This window comes from Adiantum capillus-veneris, chromosome 5, assembly GCF_014529385.1.
Source record: "Adiantum capillus-veneris isolate H3 chromosome 5, ASM1452938v2, whole genome shotgun sequence".
NCBI classification, from domain to species: Eukaryota; Viridiplantae; Streptophyta; class Polypodiopsida; order Polypodiales; family Pteridaceae; genus Adiantum; species Adiantum capillus-veneris.
The window spans coordinates 125,943,920-125,957,913 of NC_140935.1; the positions used below are offsets into that span (position 1 = coordinate 125,943,920).

General features: G+C 41.4%; 1 protein-coding gene and 2 pseudogenes across 1 annotated transcript; 1 reads left to right on the forward strand and 2 right to left on the reverse strand.

The window, feature by feature from the left end:
• The first annotated feature begins 3,526 nt into the window (after window positions 1-3,526).
• On the forward strand, window positions 3,527-4,290 carry LOC147458065 (histone-binding protein MSI1-like). Its single transcript, XM_086511754.1, has 3 exons — window positions 3,527-3,580; window positions 3,920-4,048; window positions 4,139-4,290. Exons 1-3 carry the CDS (start codon window positions 3,527-3,529, stop codon window positions 4,274-4,276), a joined length of 321 nt encoding a protein of 106 aa, XP_086367880.1. The 3' UTR covers window positions 4,277-4,290.
• Window positions 4,291-8,650: 4,360 nt separating this feature from the next.
• Window positions 8,651-9,429, reverse strand: LOC147458066 (caffeoylshikimate esterase-like; annotated as a pseudogene).
• Window positions 9,430-11,698: 2,269 nt separating this feature from the next.
• On the reverse strand, window positions 11,699-12,854 carry LOC147458067 (uncharacterized; annotated as a pseudogene).
• Window positions 12,855-13,994: the final 1,140 nt, after the last annotated feature.

A 13,994-nucleotide genomic window follows, 5' to 3' on the forward strand; every position in this document is an offset into this window, starting at 1 on the left:
CTAGTGCCTAAGGTGCATCAGATTGTAGCTAAGGGGGGTGGGCAACCCACCTAAAGTAGGCAGCATGTGAAGAAAATGAAGCTTTTGTACATAGCATGTACATAGGGTTGTGGTTTTGCAAGTGCTTTAAGTTGTCAATTTGGTGTGCCAATTTTAAAGTTCTGTAAATATGATTTTGGTCGAACATAAATGTTCAATGAGGGGGCTCGGTAATGATCGTACATACAAAGTTGGTCAAGGCCAAAAGTAGTGTTAAGTAGTGTCAGAGATGTGCACAAGTGCATGACAAAGGGTTAAGGCAAATGAGGGACCTGGGCAAGCAGGTGCTAGCAGAAATGTATGCGTGATGTGGCTTTTTAGGCCAAAAAGGTCCCAAAATGGGCCAGTTGGGATAATGGGTTCAAGTGTCCAAAGTTCTCTATCATTATCTTGGAATATAGTGCTTGAAGTTCTCTAGAAGCCAGTCTAGATGGCTCGTCAAACGGAGCCCCTGTGTGCAAGTTATTGCAGTTCATATTTGGAAGGTCTAGCAGATCTGAGACGGATAAGGCAGCTACGGACAGGTGGCCAAAGCAGATGTCAGTAGACAGACGGATAGTGCTTGAATTATGGAGCATGCTTGTCTTTTTGGGTCGCGAATCAGAGCTCAACAAAGAAATTTATGGTCAATTGAAAATTTGTCGAGGTCAGGTATGTGCCAATTTGATCGCATTGGAAATCGGGCTTCTGGCATCAGTTTGAGTTCAGGAAGGTTTTAGAAGGTAGTGGGCAATGTGTGAAGTCAAAGGGGACTGACGACTTGTCAATTGGAGCCTGGACTAGAGAGATATTGTAGATTGAAGTCGGTGTTCGTTCTCGACGTCATGGTGCCAGTTTGATTTTTGGCAATTTGGACGGCCTCGGGGAGAGGGCTTGAGAAAATTGAAAGGCGGCAAATACGAGGAGGATCAAAGCCAAGATCCGATGCAATCGGGTGGAGTTTACCGCTCGGCCATTAGATATGGGAGAGGGCTTGTGAGAGAGTATACCCCCATATCAGTTTATGGATATCAAACACTTGAAATCAAATCACCAAAACGAACCATAAAACATATATGACCCACTCATCCAACTCTTGACTCCATATGGTACTCCCCCTTAGCTCCCCAATATGTGTAGGTAACCCCAAACAAGAAACGATTAATAAATCGCACTCACGAAGTGATAGCGGTGATCCATATACATTTGTTAGTAATTTTAATCAAGGTTTTGCTTTGGTTAAGTGGGTTCCTTCATTCAATGAAACTATATAGTGGTTCTCAAGGAGCTTCGGGTCCATCGACCTGATTTTATAGGAGTTTGGGAGATACGATCAAAATAGTGCTCCTACTGCCTACGTGATGTGAAACAAAAAAGTTCTTTTATGCACTTATGTGACCACACACACACCGCATACATAAATCATCATACTAACATGATGAAATAATTATGGAGTGACCTCATACACATCCAAAAGCCCATACATGTCTACATATATGAAAAAGCCACCATCGAGAGGGTAGTTACTCAAAAATGAAGTAGAGAGAGAAAGAGATGATGGCTACGGTGTTTAGAGCTAACATGATGAAATAATTATGGAGTGACCTCGTACACATCCAAAAGCCCATACATGTCTACATATAAGAAAAAGCCACCATCGAGAGGGTAGTTACTCAAAAATAAAGTAGAGAGAGAAAGAGATGATGGCTATGAGAAGTGATTACCGGTGGTTGAAAGGCTTCTTGCTTTGCTACAAGAGAGTTGTGATGAGAGCTACATAGAGTTTTTCACCACGAAGTTGATGTAGCATATGTACACCGTGAAAAGAGAAGAGAGAATAGTATGCTAGTAGAGAGAGAGTGTGTTCTTCTTCCCACGAGCGAGAGAGAAGCTCTTATGAAGATGGTAATGGAGAGCTTGCACCACTCACTACAATACATACTATAGCCATGCGATAGTAGACGCAATTGTCGGCACTAAAAATGGAGCACTAGGTACGCTTTTATAGGAACTCTCCCAAGCCGGAGTGTTGCCCAAGCCAGCTCCTAGCACCCCCTCTCAACCTGGAATAGTCCCCCAGCTTTTGGGAACTTTGCTAAAAACAAGCCTTTTCTTTTGGTGGTCAACCCTCACCCTTTTTCTCTTCACTTTTTGTAGTAAACTAATTGATTGAAACAGTTTCCCAACAACCCATAATTGAACCCCAAGGGATTCACTATGGATTTCCCTATGGTATCACGTGAGTGTACAAGAGGGGGGGTTTTAGAGATCAGACATAAGCATATACAATAGGGGTAGGCCCCCATTATTTCATGCTCGTATCGTATGCATAAGGGAGGGGGGACCTACCCCGTCGAGGGGGGGGAGAGGGAGGGAGGGAGCAATATTAAGTGCTTATGCCATAAGACACGTGCCCTAACAAGCCAATGAAAGAATCTTTCACATGAGGGTGTTGTTCTTGGTATTTCAAAGAGTTAATTTACTCCACTAGCAAACTAAGATAGCTATACCAATGAGAAAATATGGTACCTCCCTGTGCTCTCCCTTAGCTAACATCTTTAAGACTTGTTAAACAAGCTTCTAAATTCATTGGGGTCGATGCTACCATAAACTTGACTAATCTTCTTCTATATAGCCACTAGGCATCAATATCTTGGACATTCATACCCTCATTAGCCTCTTTAACATCATCATCATCAATACCACCATCTGCATAGCCTTTGTCTCCACATCTGCACCCTCATTTTATTTATTGTTGTCTTCTTGCACATCATCCAAGTCACTCTTCTCTTCTCCTTCTTCGTATGCAAACTCAATAGCAACACCAAAGGCATGATCAAGAGCTTCTCTTGCACCCACGATACTAGCTTTACAACCATCATTGTAATCAACTCCTATTTGATACACACACTCGTTCATGCTTTCTGTGACAAAGGCTTAGAAAGCTCAACACACCTTTTCTAGGTGTCCCTCAAGCTCTACTAGGTCAGATGTGTCCATTGCCTTGGTGTGATATGGGCTTACATTACAAAATGATAGAGCTTTATCTTAGGCCCGTGCCACACACGAGCGATCGGACATGTCAGAAAGTGCAATATTGGGCAACGTGTGTGTCAATCACAAATTAAAAAAATTCAGAATGTAGAACAAAATGATTTTGACAATAAACGACTATAGGTCCAGACATTCCTCACAGCCCATCAGTGTTCGGGAAAAGTGATTTCGAAAATGCCGGTTGAGGGCAAGTGCAAAAGGAGAATATCCATCCCACAATAGAGAAAAATAGTGTAAAAATTTGAAAAACAAGTGTAATTTGGTGTAAAAACCTTCAAATTTTGTCAATTTACCTTTGTTGTCTCACATATGTAGGTTTGCCAAGTTTTTGGTTTTTTTCGAGCACTGCTTACCACTTTCGCCTAATTGGGACTGCTTAGGTTTTATTTCGCATTTCTGTCAGGTCGGGATAACTTAGAAGATCTTTCATGCTGGCGAAAAACGAGCACGATACATGTCCCAGAAGCCAATCATTATTGCAACAAAAACTGTCAGTGGAGAAATTCATGTATGTGACTACACCATGCATCCACCTACGCCATTTCGCCGGACAACAACCTTGGCACCCATACCTGAGGCTAGGTGGGCACATTGCAGAGGGCTATGGTTTAGCATGGAGTGCACGTAAAGAAGGATACTTGCTAAGTGGTTCTACTGATGCAAGGATTTGCTTGTAGTACAGGAATTGGGAATGTCGTTTTTCCTCTGCAAGTTTTCCAAGCATGATCCTTTCGATTGTTATAGCATCTGTTAAGATATGAAAGTTGTTCGTACGTTAAAAAATTGTTCATGTATATTTGTAATAATTACTAACGAGGCTTAACACGTTACAAGTTTGTGAATGCAGGGTCATCCTAGTGTAGTTACAGATGTGGGATGGAATTCAGATTCTGATGAGCTATTTGGATCTGTAGGAAATGATGGACAGCTTATTTGGGACCACTGTGCATCGACTGAGCCCACACAAACGGTTAAAGTTAATGACAAATCATGGGTAACTAGATTTTTCTATAGTCTTAATCTGGGATCTCTCAAGATTTGAAGGTCTACATATTTGTATCTCCAGGTAAATTGTTTGGCCTTTGAACCAGTGAATAAAGAATTGGTTGTTGTGGGATTTGGCGACGGGACTTTGGCCCTGCATGATTTGCGTCATCTTTCGCAACCTCTTCACGAGCTCTTAACCCACGATTATATATGCTAATTTACATTGTCATGTTTTGCCACTTCCCCCAACTTGCGAGCCCCGTTTTCATGCGATTCTTCGCGTCCCTTGTATTCGGCACTTTCTTTCAATATTGATCATTCGTTCGCGTCCCTCAATCTCGTGTCCCTCTTGCGTCCCGTTTTCAAGTTGCGTTCTTGTGTATGCGTTTTCTTGCCTGCAGGTCCCGATTGCAACGCAGGTGAGCCGGCCCAGTCTGAGTACGTCAAGAGTAGAGATTTTGTGCCAGTACCTTGTATGTTTTAATACGTTTCTGCATCGACTTTGTTTGTGAAAGCGTGAAAGCTAAAAGCCTCCATGTACATTGTCCTGGCTTAATTTTTTTCGTTTTTGTATCTTTTTCATTCTTCCTTCAATGATATGTGTCTCTTAACGATACTGATAACTTTTCAAGCATGACAATATTAAGCGAGTCGTTTAATGAAGGGGAGACGTGTACCACGTAGAATAGGATCCAAATTGTGCAACAAAATTAGCCTCATCTGGTGATTACAATACAGTGAAGGCTTGGGATCTTACCAGGTGAAGTCTACGTCTAATTTGTGCCTTTCATTCCAGAAGTAAAGAAGCAAGGAATTTATAATATGCCTTAACTCGCTTTGACAGGTAAAACTTTGTTATGGCAGAATTGATACGCAGGAAGATGCTACGTCTGCAAGTGGACCACCTCCATGCCCTAAGCCGTTGTTTACTCATGCTGTCCATTCAAGCATGGTACCTGATTTTGCATGGTGTGAGATCTCGGAGGGGATGATTGCAAGCATCGATACCCATGGCAATCTTCAAACTTGGCAGATGGGCGCAAGGGTTTACTACTCTTGAGCATAACTAATTCATCATATCAGTGCTATCGCCGTGTCTTACCAAGGATATAGTCTGAATACTGCTTTAAATCAACCTTGTATCTACCAACATAGTACTCTGCCTTATGGTCCGACCTCCACACAGCTATGGACTGCGAGCCCCATCCAGATTCAAGACTCTGTTGCGCATCCCAATAGATCTCTTCTCTCCACTCATTTTTCTGACGAGGAGGGAAAGAGTGCAAAAATCAAAAGCCTCTTGTTTGCGCATGGGCTTTCGAAGAGTTTGTCATCGCCATCCATATCAGCGTTCTCCCAATCATTGGTTTTGCAATTCATTGGTTAGTGGTTCTTTTCCTATAAAGTCGCTTTTTTGTGCTCTTTTCTTGCTATTGGTCTCTAGACTCTGGTTCTTTTGTTAAAAAAAAATTTATTTGGATAGTTTATTCAATTTTCTTTTCGAGAGTTTTGGTTTTGATCTTTTGAATTTTAATAACCAGCTTGATTGCAAGCTTGCCTTAAAGTGAACCGGACATGCTTTTAGCAAAAGCTTGAAGTTTTGACCTAAAAACAATGAGACTTTTAAGTTTGTCTTTATTCTATAGTTCTAATACTCTATTACAAATTGTTTGCAAAAGTTAGAATGAATAGAAACGTTTGAGTTTAGTACATGATATGTGTGTGTGTGTGTGTGTGTGTGTGTGAGAGAGAGAGAGAGAGAGAGAGAGAGAGATTTAGATTTTAATAAGAAAGAGATACATTTAGAGAAAAAATTATAAGTTAATACTTTTTGTAATGTGTTTTGATTTAATAAGTGAAGGTTTTCATGGTTGTTTATGAGCATACCATTATTTGTTATTTAGAGAACAATCCATTTCTTATGTGTGCCTTACATTCCATGTGGAAAGCATACTGAGTAGGTTGCTAGTATCATTTGTTTTGAGAGTGGGATTTGTATCAATTTACAAGGGAAATGATGTCCGTCTTTTTACAAATCACATTGAATCGATTGATATATTTTAATTTAGTATTTATTATAGTTGTTGTTTTTCATGGTTTGTTCTCTTAACATCTATTGCAAATGAAAACACACTACAATCTACACTTCTGTTCATTTACACTTCAACATGGATTTTTGCAAAAGCATGTGATTCTAAAATTGTTATGTTACTAGCATACATAAAATAGCGGTTCATTACATTCCATACAAAATCCGTATGAGGGGGGATGACTTATTGCGAGAACGTCCGTATCTTGTCCGTATGTAGGGGGTAGGTTAGCATGTAAGATACCGTACATAGGGGGGTTTCTCTAATTTTGATGCACGCAGGTGACATCCCTCCATTACTAATAGTGAATCCCCCGGGAATTGAACTATGTTGCACCACGATGCCTCGGTGTCATTATGACTCTCCCATACTATCTCGACGTATTTACGGTGTCGTTTTTTATAAAATAATTTTCGTAAAAATCTAGTTTAATTCCGTTTCTTCACTATATGGACTTTTTTATTCCCGACAATGACTTAAATTATTATTTCTAGATTTATGTCATCCTTAATAGCACATTGCTATTCAAAAATACTGAAAAACACAAAAAGCTAAAAATAGTGTGAAAAGGAGAAAAAAACAAAATTTTTCAAAATTGAGCCACGAGTTCCTCTTGTCCACCGGAACAAGAAAGCGAACTCCCTTTTTACTGAGAAGCACCGAATCATGAAAAGTTAAAAATGGTGTGGAAAGCGCTTGAAAAGTAGATTTTAACAAAATTGAACCATAGCTTCCTTAGGACTCATAGATTATGATTCTTGCCTTGCTTTTCACAAAAAAATCATCAAAAAGCATAAAAAGCAAGAAGAAGCTAATATTAAAAAAAAATCAAAACTAATCCAAACGTCCATTTGACCCACTGGAACATGAAAATGACCTTGTTTGTCACTTTAAAATCTTATAATACTGTCAAACGAGCATTCTAAACTAAATATGTAAGAAGTGGACATTGGAATCTATTTTTCTTATTTTTAAAAGAGATCCAAAAATTGAGGGTCTTACAAATATTAAGTAAAATTTATCGATAAATTGCATACTTTGAAGTTCTTTCAAGATCGAGCTAGTATACAAATTGAAAAGCAAGCCATATAATTGGAATCCCTCGTAATACTGAGGAAAATCGTAAAGCATAATAGGTCATCTAAGAAGTGAATTCAGGAGGAAATAGCAATGACAGTTTAGCAGAGTGGATGAGAGGAAGGAGATTAAAGGAAACAAAGAGATAAATAACTAGTTGTATGTTTTCCTTTGTGAGGGGATGCCCAAGTGGAGCATTACTATCCTCCAAAAAATTGGGTCTATAATTGTATATCACTAGTGTGACCTTTGAAAAGATCACAGGCATGGCTAGGTTTTGAACATAGTCTCATGTGTAGGGTTGAGATTAAAGGAAACAAAGAGATAAATAACTAGTTGTATGTTTTCCTTTGTGAGGCAATCCCCAAGTGGAGCATTACTATCCTCCAAAAAATTGGGTCTATTGTTGTATATCAATAGTGTGACCTTTGAAAAGATAACAGGCATGGCTAGGTTTTGAACATAGTCTCATGTGTAGGGTTGAGTAGAACCTATAATAGGTCTAAGGGGGATAAATGGTAGGATACGATGCAATTAGGTCATGTAACTATATGTTATCTCCATTAAAAAACTAATAGTATACATGTAAAAGCGAAAAGGTCTTATCTTACTCCAGAAGGTGATCCATGGTACTGGGCAAGGATTTAGCTTAAAAGTTTATCATGTCCTCATTAACTCACCTTCTAAAGTCTCTACATGCAACTTTTGAATCATGAAGTGATAATAGGATGTATTTTCTAAATTTATACTTGTAATGGGTGTTTAAGAAAAGCCAATATCACTCCAGGAACAGTTGAAACTGCACCAATCTCTATTATGGCAAGTATATTGATTGTGCCGAGCTCTATCACTGCAAACCATACATAGCTAAAGAAATGTAGCAGTGTCAAGAAGTTTCTAACTAACGTTTGTAACAAGATTTAATAGAAATCTACTATTTCTTCTCACCAAAAAGAATAACCTAATGTTTAAAAGTTTCTTAAAGACTGCCATGCTCATTGTTGATTGTAACTTCATTCCAACTTTTTGGCTCAAGGTCAAGCACATATATTGTGATATACTCACTAGCACAAACATTGAGAATATATCAAGGACTAAACGTGACCCCCACCACCACTTAAAATTGTGCTCATAGACTTCTTTGACTAAGGCCATCGATATATACACCTGAAGTATTATGCCTATTAGCCAAATATTACAGGCAGAATGTATTCAAATCCAAAATAAAGCCACATCAACCTCAAGAGAGATAAGGTTGCATTTTGTTGTTAGATGTGTGCCTTATCTTTTCTATTGCATCATTCTAGAAATGTTCACAATATTGTGTTCTCTCTTTTAGATTCATATCATAAAGATCTTTAGCCTCAATAGTCTTGGCATTGTCAAGCGAGACAAATGATTGAAGCCAATGCCAACTCCAGTGCTCAAAATCGAGGCCTTGCATGGCTTGTCCCTATTGTCTTTGGTGGTGCATTGAAATTATCATCATCCTCCACGACAACTTGGGGCTTGCTGAACAAACCAAATATCTCGACCTCTGATTTGCACATCGGAGCTACAAGGACACACCATACCAAGCATCGGGTCCTTCAAATGGGCCTATAAAGCTACAACACCTCCCATAGACCCTCCAAAAAGAAAGCAAGGAAGCCTCTTAAACTCTCTCTGGTTCTTTATAACATCGTCCACAAGCTTGTTGAAACTTGGAACATGGCAATGCAGGCCAGATGGAAGGCCAAATCCAAGTTATTCCATCCCAAAAACAACATAACCAGACTTTGCAAGCTTTCTTGTATCTCCTTCAAAGAAGAACTTGCAGGTTTCATATCCATGACAAATGAGCACCAATGCTTTGAATAATCCTGACTCGGGCATCTAGCTTCTTGTAAACACCTCTACTCCTTGGGAGTTAAACTTAAAGAGCTCTTCTGTCTTGACCCCCTCCAAAATTAAGGATGATTTAACTTCTCCAACTCTTTCTAGAATGTGGCACGGACACGTCTTTGGGCGGGTGCATGAACAAAATTGCCCAAGCTACTGACAGCATTGTCATTGCAAATAGTCCACATTCTTTCGCTTCACTTTGATTGAGCTAGCCTTTCTTGCGGCCTCGAAATTGCAAGGGGGTCCCAAGAAGGGCAAAAACAAAGACAGGAGGGCTACTCAATTGCAACAAGGCTTCATGGGCGGAAGAACCCAGCATGCCTACGAGAGGGAGGGCAAAAGAGGACGGTAGTGAAAGGGCAGAAGAGGGAAGTAAGGGAAAACCAGGAGAGGTGGCAAGGAGTAGCAAGGGATGCTGCATAGATGAAAGACATCCCAAAAAGATGAGAGAGAGAGAGAGAGAGAGAGTTCACGATGGCTATTGAGAAAGAGGAAGAGTTGTTAGGAAGGATGAGAGAGAGAGAGAGAGAGATGAGATGCATGGAATTTGTGTATGAGTGAAACGAGGTGCATGGTGGACGGCTATAGTGAGCGGCAAGTAGCCCGCATGGTTGCATCAAGTAATCAACACCACCAGAAGAGAGAGAGAGAGAGAGAGAGAGAGAGAGAGAGAGAGAGAGAGAGAGTTTGTCGGTGGATAATATACCTCCAAAGAGAGATGTAAAGCGCACATGAGGCCGTTTGTTTGGCCATCTGTTCTCAAAAAAGTGCAGCAAACGGATGTGAACTTTTTGTCATTTCATGCACATGCACACATTCATGACTCCGTTCGGTCAAAAAAACAACCTGCTCTGTCCGGCCACGTCCTGTGCGCACATGTGGCCGTTCGTTCACGTCCGTTCAAAAAACACATAATAACATTGTACAAAATGCATGAGAAAAAACGCATGACAAACAATGATCTCGATGTTCGACAACCTTATAAACTAGTGATTGACAGCCATCAATAAAGTTGTTCTAAGTACATCAAAAAAGGATCATTGACAATAATACAAAAGCTTCGGCATTGTTGCTCATTGGTAGCTATAAACGAAAATGCTAAAGAATCATAATGAAAACACTGTAGCCATAAAGCAAGATACATGAAAAAGACTGCAACCCTGAGGACATGAATCAATCCTCGGACTCTAAATCATCATCAATCCCTACAAAACACAACTTCATGAAATTAGACATTACATAATTCGGACATTAGTTGAAACAAAAGAAAGAATCAGTTTCAAAAATAAGAGTAATCATTGAATCCACAACCTGCTACACCTGGACCTGTTGCGTTTTGAACCCTCAAGCTCCTATGACGGAATAAGGTTGCCTTTATCCGCAAGGCCATCTCGCGGTGAGCTGGATTACTGCCATCATTGGGAAGCGGCTCTTGGGAGTTGGGATACGAATCTCGCTGATCTTGAAGCTCCGTCTCGCCTTGGATCTACACAAAGTTGTGTAGGAAACAACATGCTCCTATCACACCGGGCGCGAAAAGAAGATCGGCGTTGGGATCCCATAAAATTTACCACCTATTCTTCAAGAGACCAAAGGCATTTTCCACCTTCACTCTCCCCTTTGAGAGTTTCCTATCAAACTCTCTCTTTTCACGTAAAAATTGCCCTGTTGCACTCGATATAGCTTTACCAAGAACGTACTCGCTTTGTAGGCCGAGTCTACAATCAAATAAGGCTGTATTGTCTACCCCTAAATGTGCAATAGTGGCCAATGGAGTGCTTCTCTCCGTTTAAGCTGACCATACAAGTCGCATTTTTTGAAGTGAGAAGAGTCATGCACCCCTCCTGCAGCCCTACAAACTGCACTCCAAAAAAGTTTGTTGGAGTCCACAATACCTTGTAGGAGGATGCTCAAAAACTATGCTTGTTGATGTATTGTGCTGGATAGAACTCTCTTGCTGGCTTTCTTTATAGCCGGATGTGAGTCCCATCAAGTGCCCCAGCAATATGCGGCAAACTAGAGATAGCCTCTTGAATCCTGCCATTATCTCCTCAAGAAGGTCTCCATGTGGCACTCTAATGCTGACCCTATGAAAGAAGTCAGTACTGCTCAAAATGCGACAAATGATCACCACATATTTGCGAATGGTGCTCTCACCCAAGCCAAAAATATTCAACATGCTTCGTGAGGAGTGTCCATGCGCGAGCCCTAAAGGACGCAAGAAAGCGCGGCCTCTGGAGAAATGGGATCTCTGACAAATCTATCTCTGCTTGTAGGTAGATGTGGACAAATCATGTTTAGAAGCACATGGAAGGATCTGTGAGACATGTGATGCGCAAAACAGTAGGGATCTTGATTTGCCAAGCGATCCAAAGACCAAAGCTCATTGTGCACATTGTGAAAGAATGTGTGTTGGCGAGGAAAACACCACCACACTCTTGGTGCAAAACGCCATGCCACTGACTCAAGTGCCCCCGCCATCCCACAACATAACCAAGCATAAGCAAACATAAGTATGAAGAAGTTTGTTATCCTCCAAATCCTCAAAGCCTTGGCTATGTGATGTAGTAGCTTGTCCTTCTATACTCTCACGCAATAATGTCATCATCCCAAAGAGATGTACCCACTCTTCCATCCTATGATTGGAAACAAACATACTGATTTGGAAAGGAAAAATCACGACAAGCAAACAAATATCCAAAATGCGAAGTAAGTTATAACATACCTGAGAACAAGTAGGGATGCTCACGTGCGGACACAACGGAGTGCAGCTGCAAAACCTCACCTGCATAAAAGTAAACATGGTAATATATCATTTCTTTTGCAATGTAATGTGGTTGTGCTCAAAGAAAACAGAGATTTTACTATGATTAGGTATACATGAACTTACTACTTTGGCTTCTTGGAGATAAGCTTGCAATCTCCAAGAAAATCTGGTGACGCTTGGTCTCTTCCTCCGCTCTGATCCTTGCGAGTCTCTCCTCATGTAGCATCCTAGCCATCTCCAGCTCTCGCAAGGTGCTTGTCTTCTTATCTTCTACACACTCGCAGGCCTCACACATTTGTTTCATCCCATCACCCATCATCTTAGCCACTGTGCCCAAGCTAGATTTTTAGGTTGCTTGACCTTCTTACCAAATATGTCGTCCAAATCCATAGAATCTGGTTGTGGATTTTGACCTGAGCCACCATTGATTTCAACACCATCTAGGTCTATAGGTGCATCTGATGTTGAGAATACGGGCATGTAGCTCTTGCTATCAAGTGCACCAAGTATCCCTGAGCACTTTGGAGTCTTCCCCCACAAAGCATCACATGCAAGAAAAAAGGATCAAGTGCTCGGGATACTGCCAGTAGAATTTTGTTTGGAAAGCTCTTTTTTAGTGTGTCAATTCGATTTCTTGCGTGCTCCGGGTTGAAGCTACCTGCGATCTCCCGATTCAGAGCGAATACCATGTCCTCCCAATCTTTAGGGCAAAAATTACCCTTCTTAATGTGTGACCACTTCTCCTCATAGTCTCGCAGGAGAGTATGCGTGAATTTGTCATCCCATATAACTGCAGTTGCCCTCTGGCGCTTTGACCCTTTATTGCTTTTGTCTACTTCCTGTGGTGTCTCCACTGGTGGTTGAGTGTTTACACTTGTGACCTATGGTTGCTAGGTTGGAGTATGTGCCTGCAAAGATATATCTGCCTTTGATCGTTTCTTCCCAACAAAAGGAAGCATAAGCATAGCCTCCTCCATCAAATTTGTGTAGGAAACCTGTTTGAAAGGTGTTGCGTCCTCGGAAAGAGGAGCATATTCCTCACATTCATCACCCGCTGGCGCCAATTGCAAATGCATTACCCAAGAGGGCCTAGAAGAAGGCTTGCCAGTCCCACCATGTCTAGCCCTCCGCATGCCAGCAGTGGCTAAAGGTGGAGAAGACATACTGTGAAAGACGGTGTGTGATGATCCCGAATCAATGTCATTGATAAACACACAATAGAATTTACGTTCCCATCCGTGCATCACAAGTCGAAACAATTTTTGGACGAAGGAGACGCTTCAAATGAAAACCTTAATTTAACGAACCAAATTTTGCAAGATATGCACATATTTGCACGCATGTATGAAAAACTCTCTCTATCAACACCTCAATTTCAAAGCTACAAGGAAATTTTTTGCTCTATAACCAGTCACCATGTCTGTGTGTATGAGAGTGTGTGTGTGTGTGTGTGTGTGTGTGTGTGTGTGTGTGTGTGTGTGTGTGTGTGTGTGTGGGGCAGAAGAATAATAGCATACCTTTGTGTGTGTGTGTGTGTGTGTGTGTGTGTGTGTGTGTGTGTGTGTGTTTTTGGGGGGGGGGGGGGGGGGGGGGGGGGGACAATCAGGAATAGCATACCTTGGAGGTTGTACAGAATACGTAGTGCTTGATTTTTTGCCAAGCGTGAGGAGCAGCAGCCCGCAAAAGCTTAAGGACTCAGGAGAAGCACAAAGAGAAGTGTTGTGTGGCCGTTGCGAACGCGTCGAGGGGGGGGGGGGGGGGGGGTGATCCATTGCGTTGGCAGCGTTTGCTACGCATTCCAGAAAAATACAAAAAAGGTGGGCCAGCTTAATAAAAAGGCGTCGAACGTCCATCGTGGCCGCACCATGTGCGCACCACAAGAGTGAGAGGCAATTTCTTGGAAAGAAATTCAAGAAAGGGGTAGGCTCAGTGTGTGTGTGTGTGTGTGTGTGTGTGTGTGTGTGTGTGTGTGTGTGTGTGTGTGTGTGTGTGTGTGTGTGTGTGTGTGTGTGCGTGCGCGTGCGCACGTGCGTGTGTGCGTGTGTGCGTTGATAGAGAGAGAGAGAGAGAGAGAGAGAGAGAGAGAGAGAGAGTTGGTTGCATGGAGTTTGTGTTGC

Coding starts and splice junctions, on each gene's coding strand:
- LOC147458065 (XM_086511754.1), top strand. CDS start 3,527: ATGTCCCAGAAGCCAATCATTATTGCAACAAAAACTGTCAGTGGAGAA. Junction 3,581..3,919: donor CTGTCAGTGGAGAAATTCAT/GTATGTGACTAC, acceptor TTGTGAATGCAG/GGTCATCCTAGTGTAGTTAC. Junction 4,049..4,138: donor AGCCCACACAAACGGTTAAA/GTTAATGACAAA, acceptor TTGTATCTCCAG/GTAAATTGTTTGGCCTTTGA.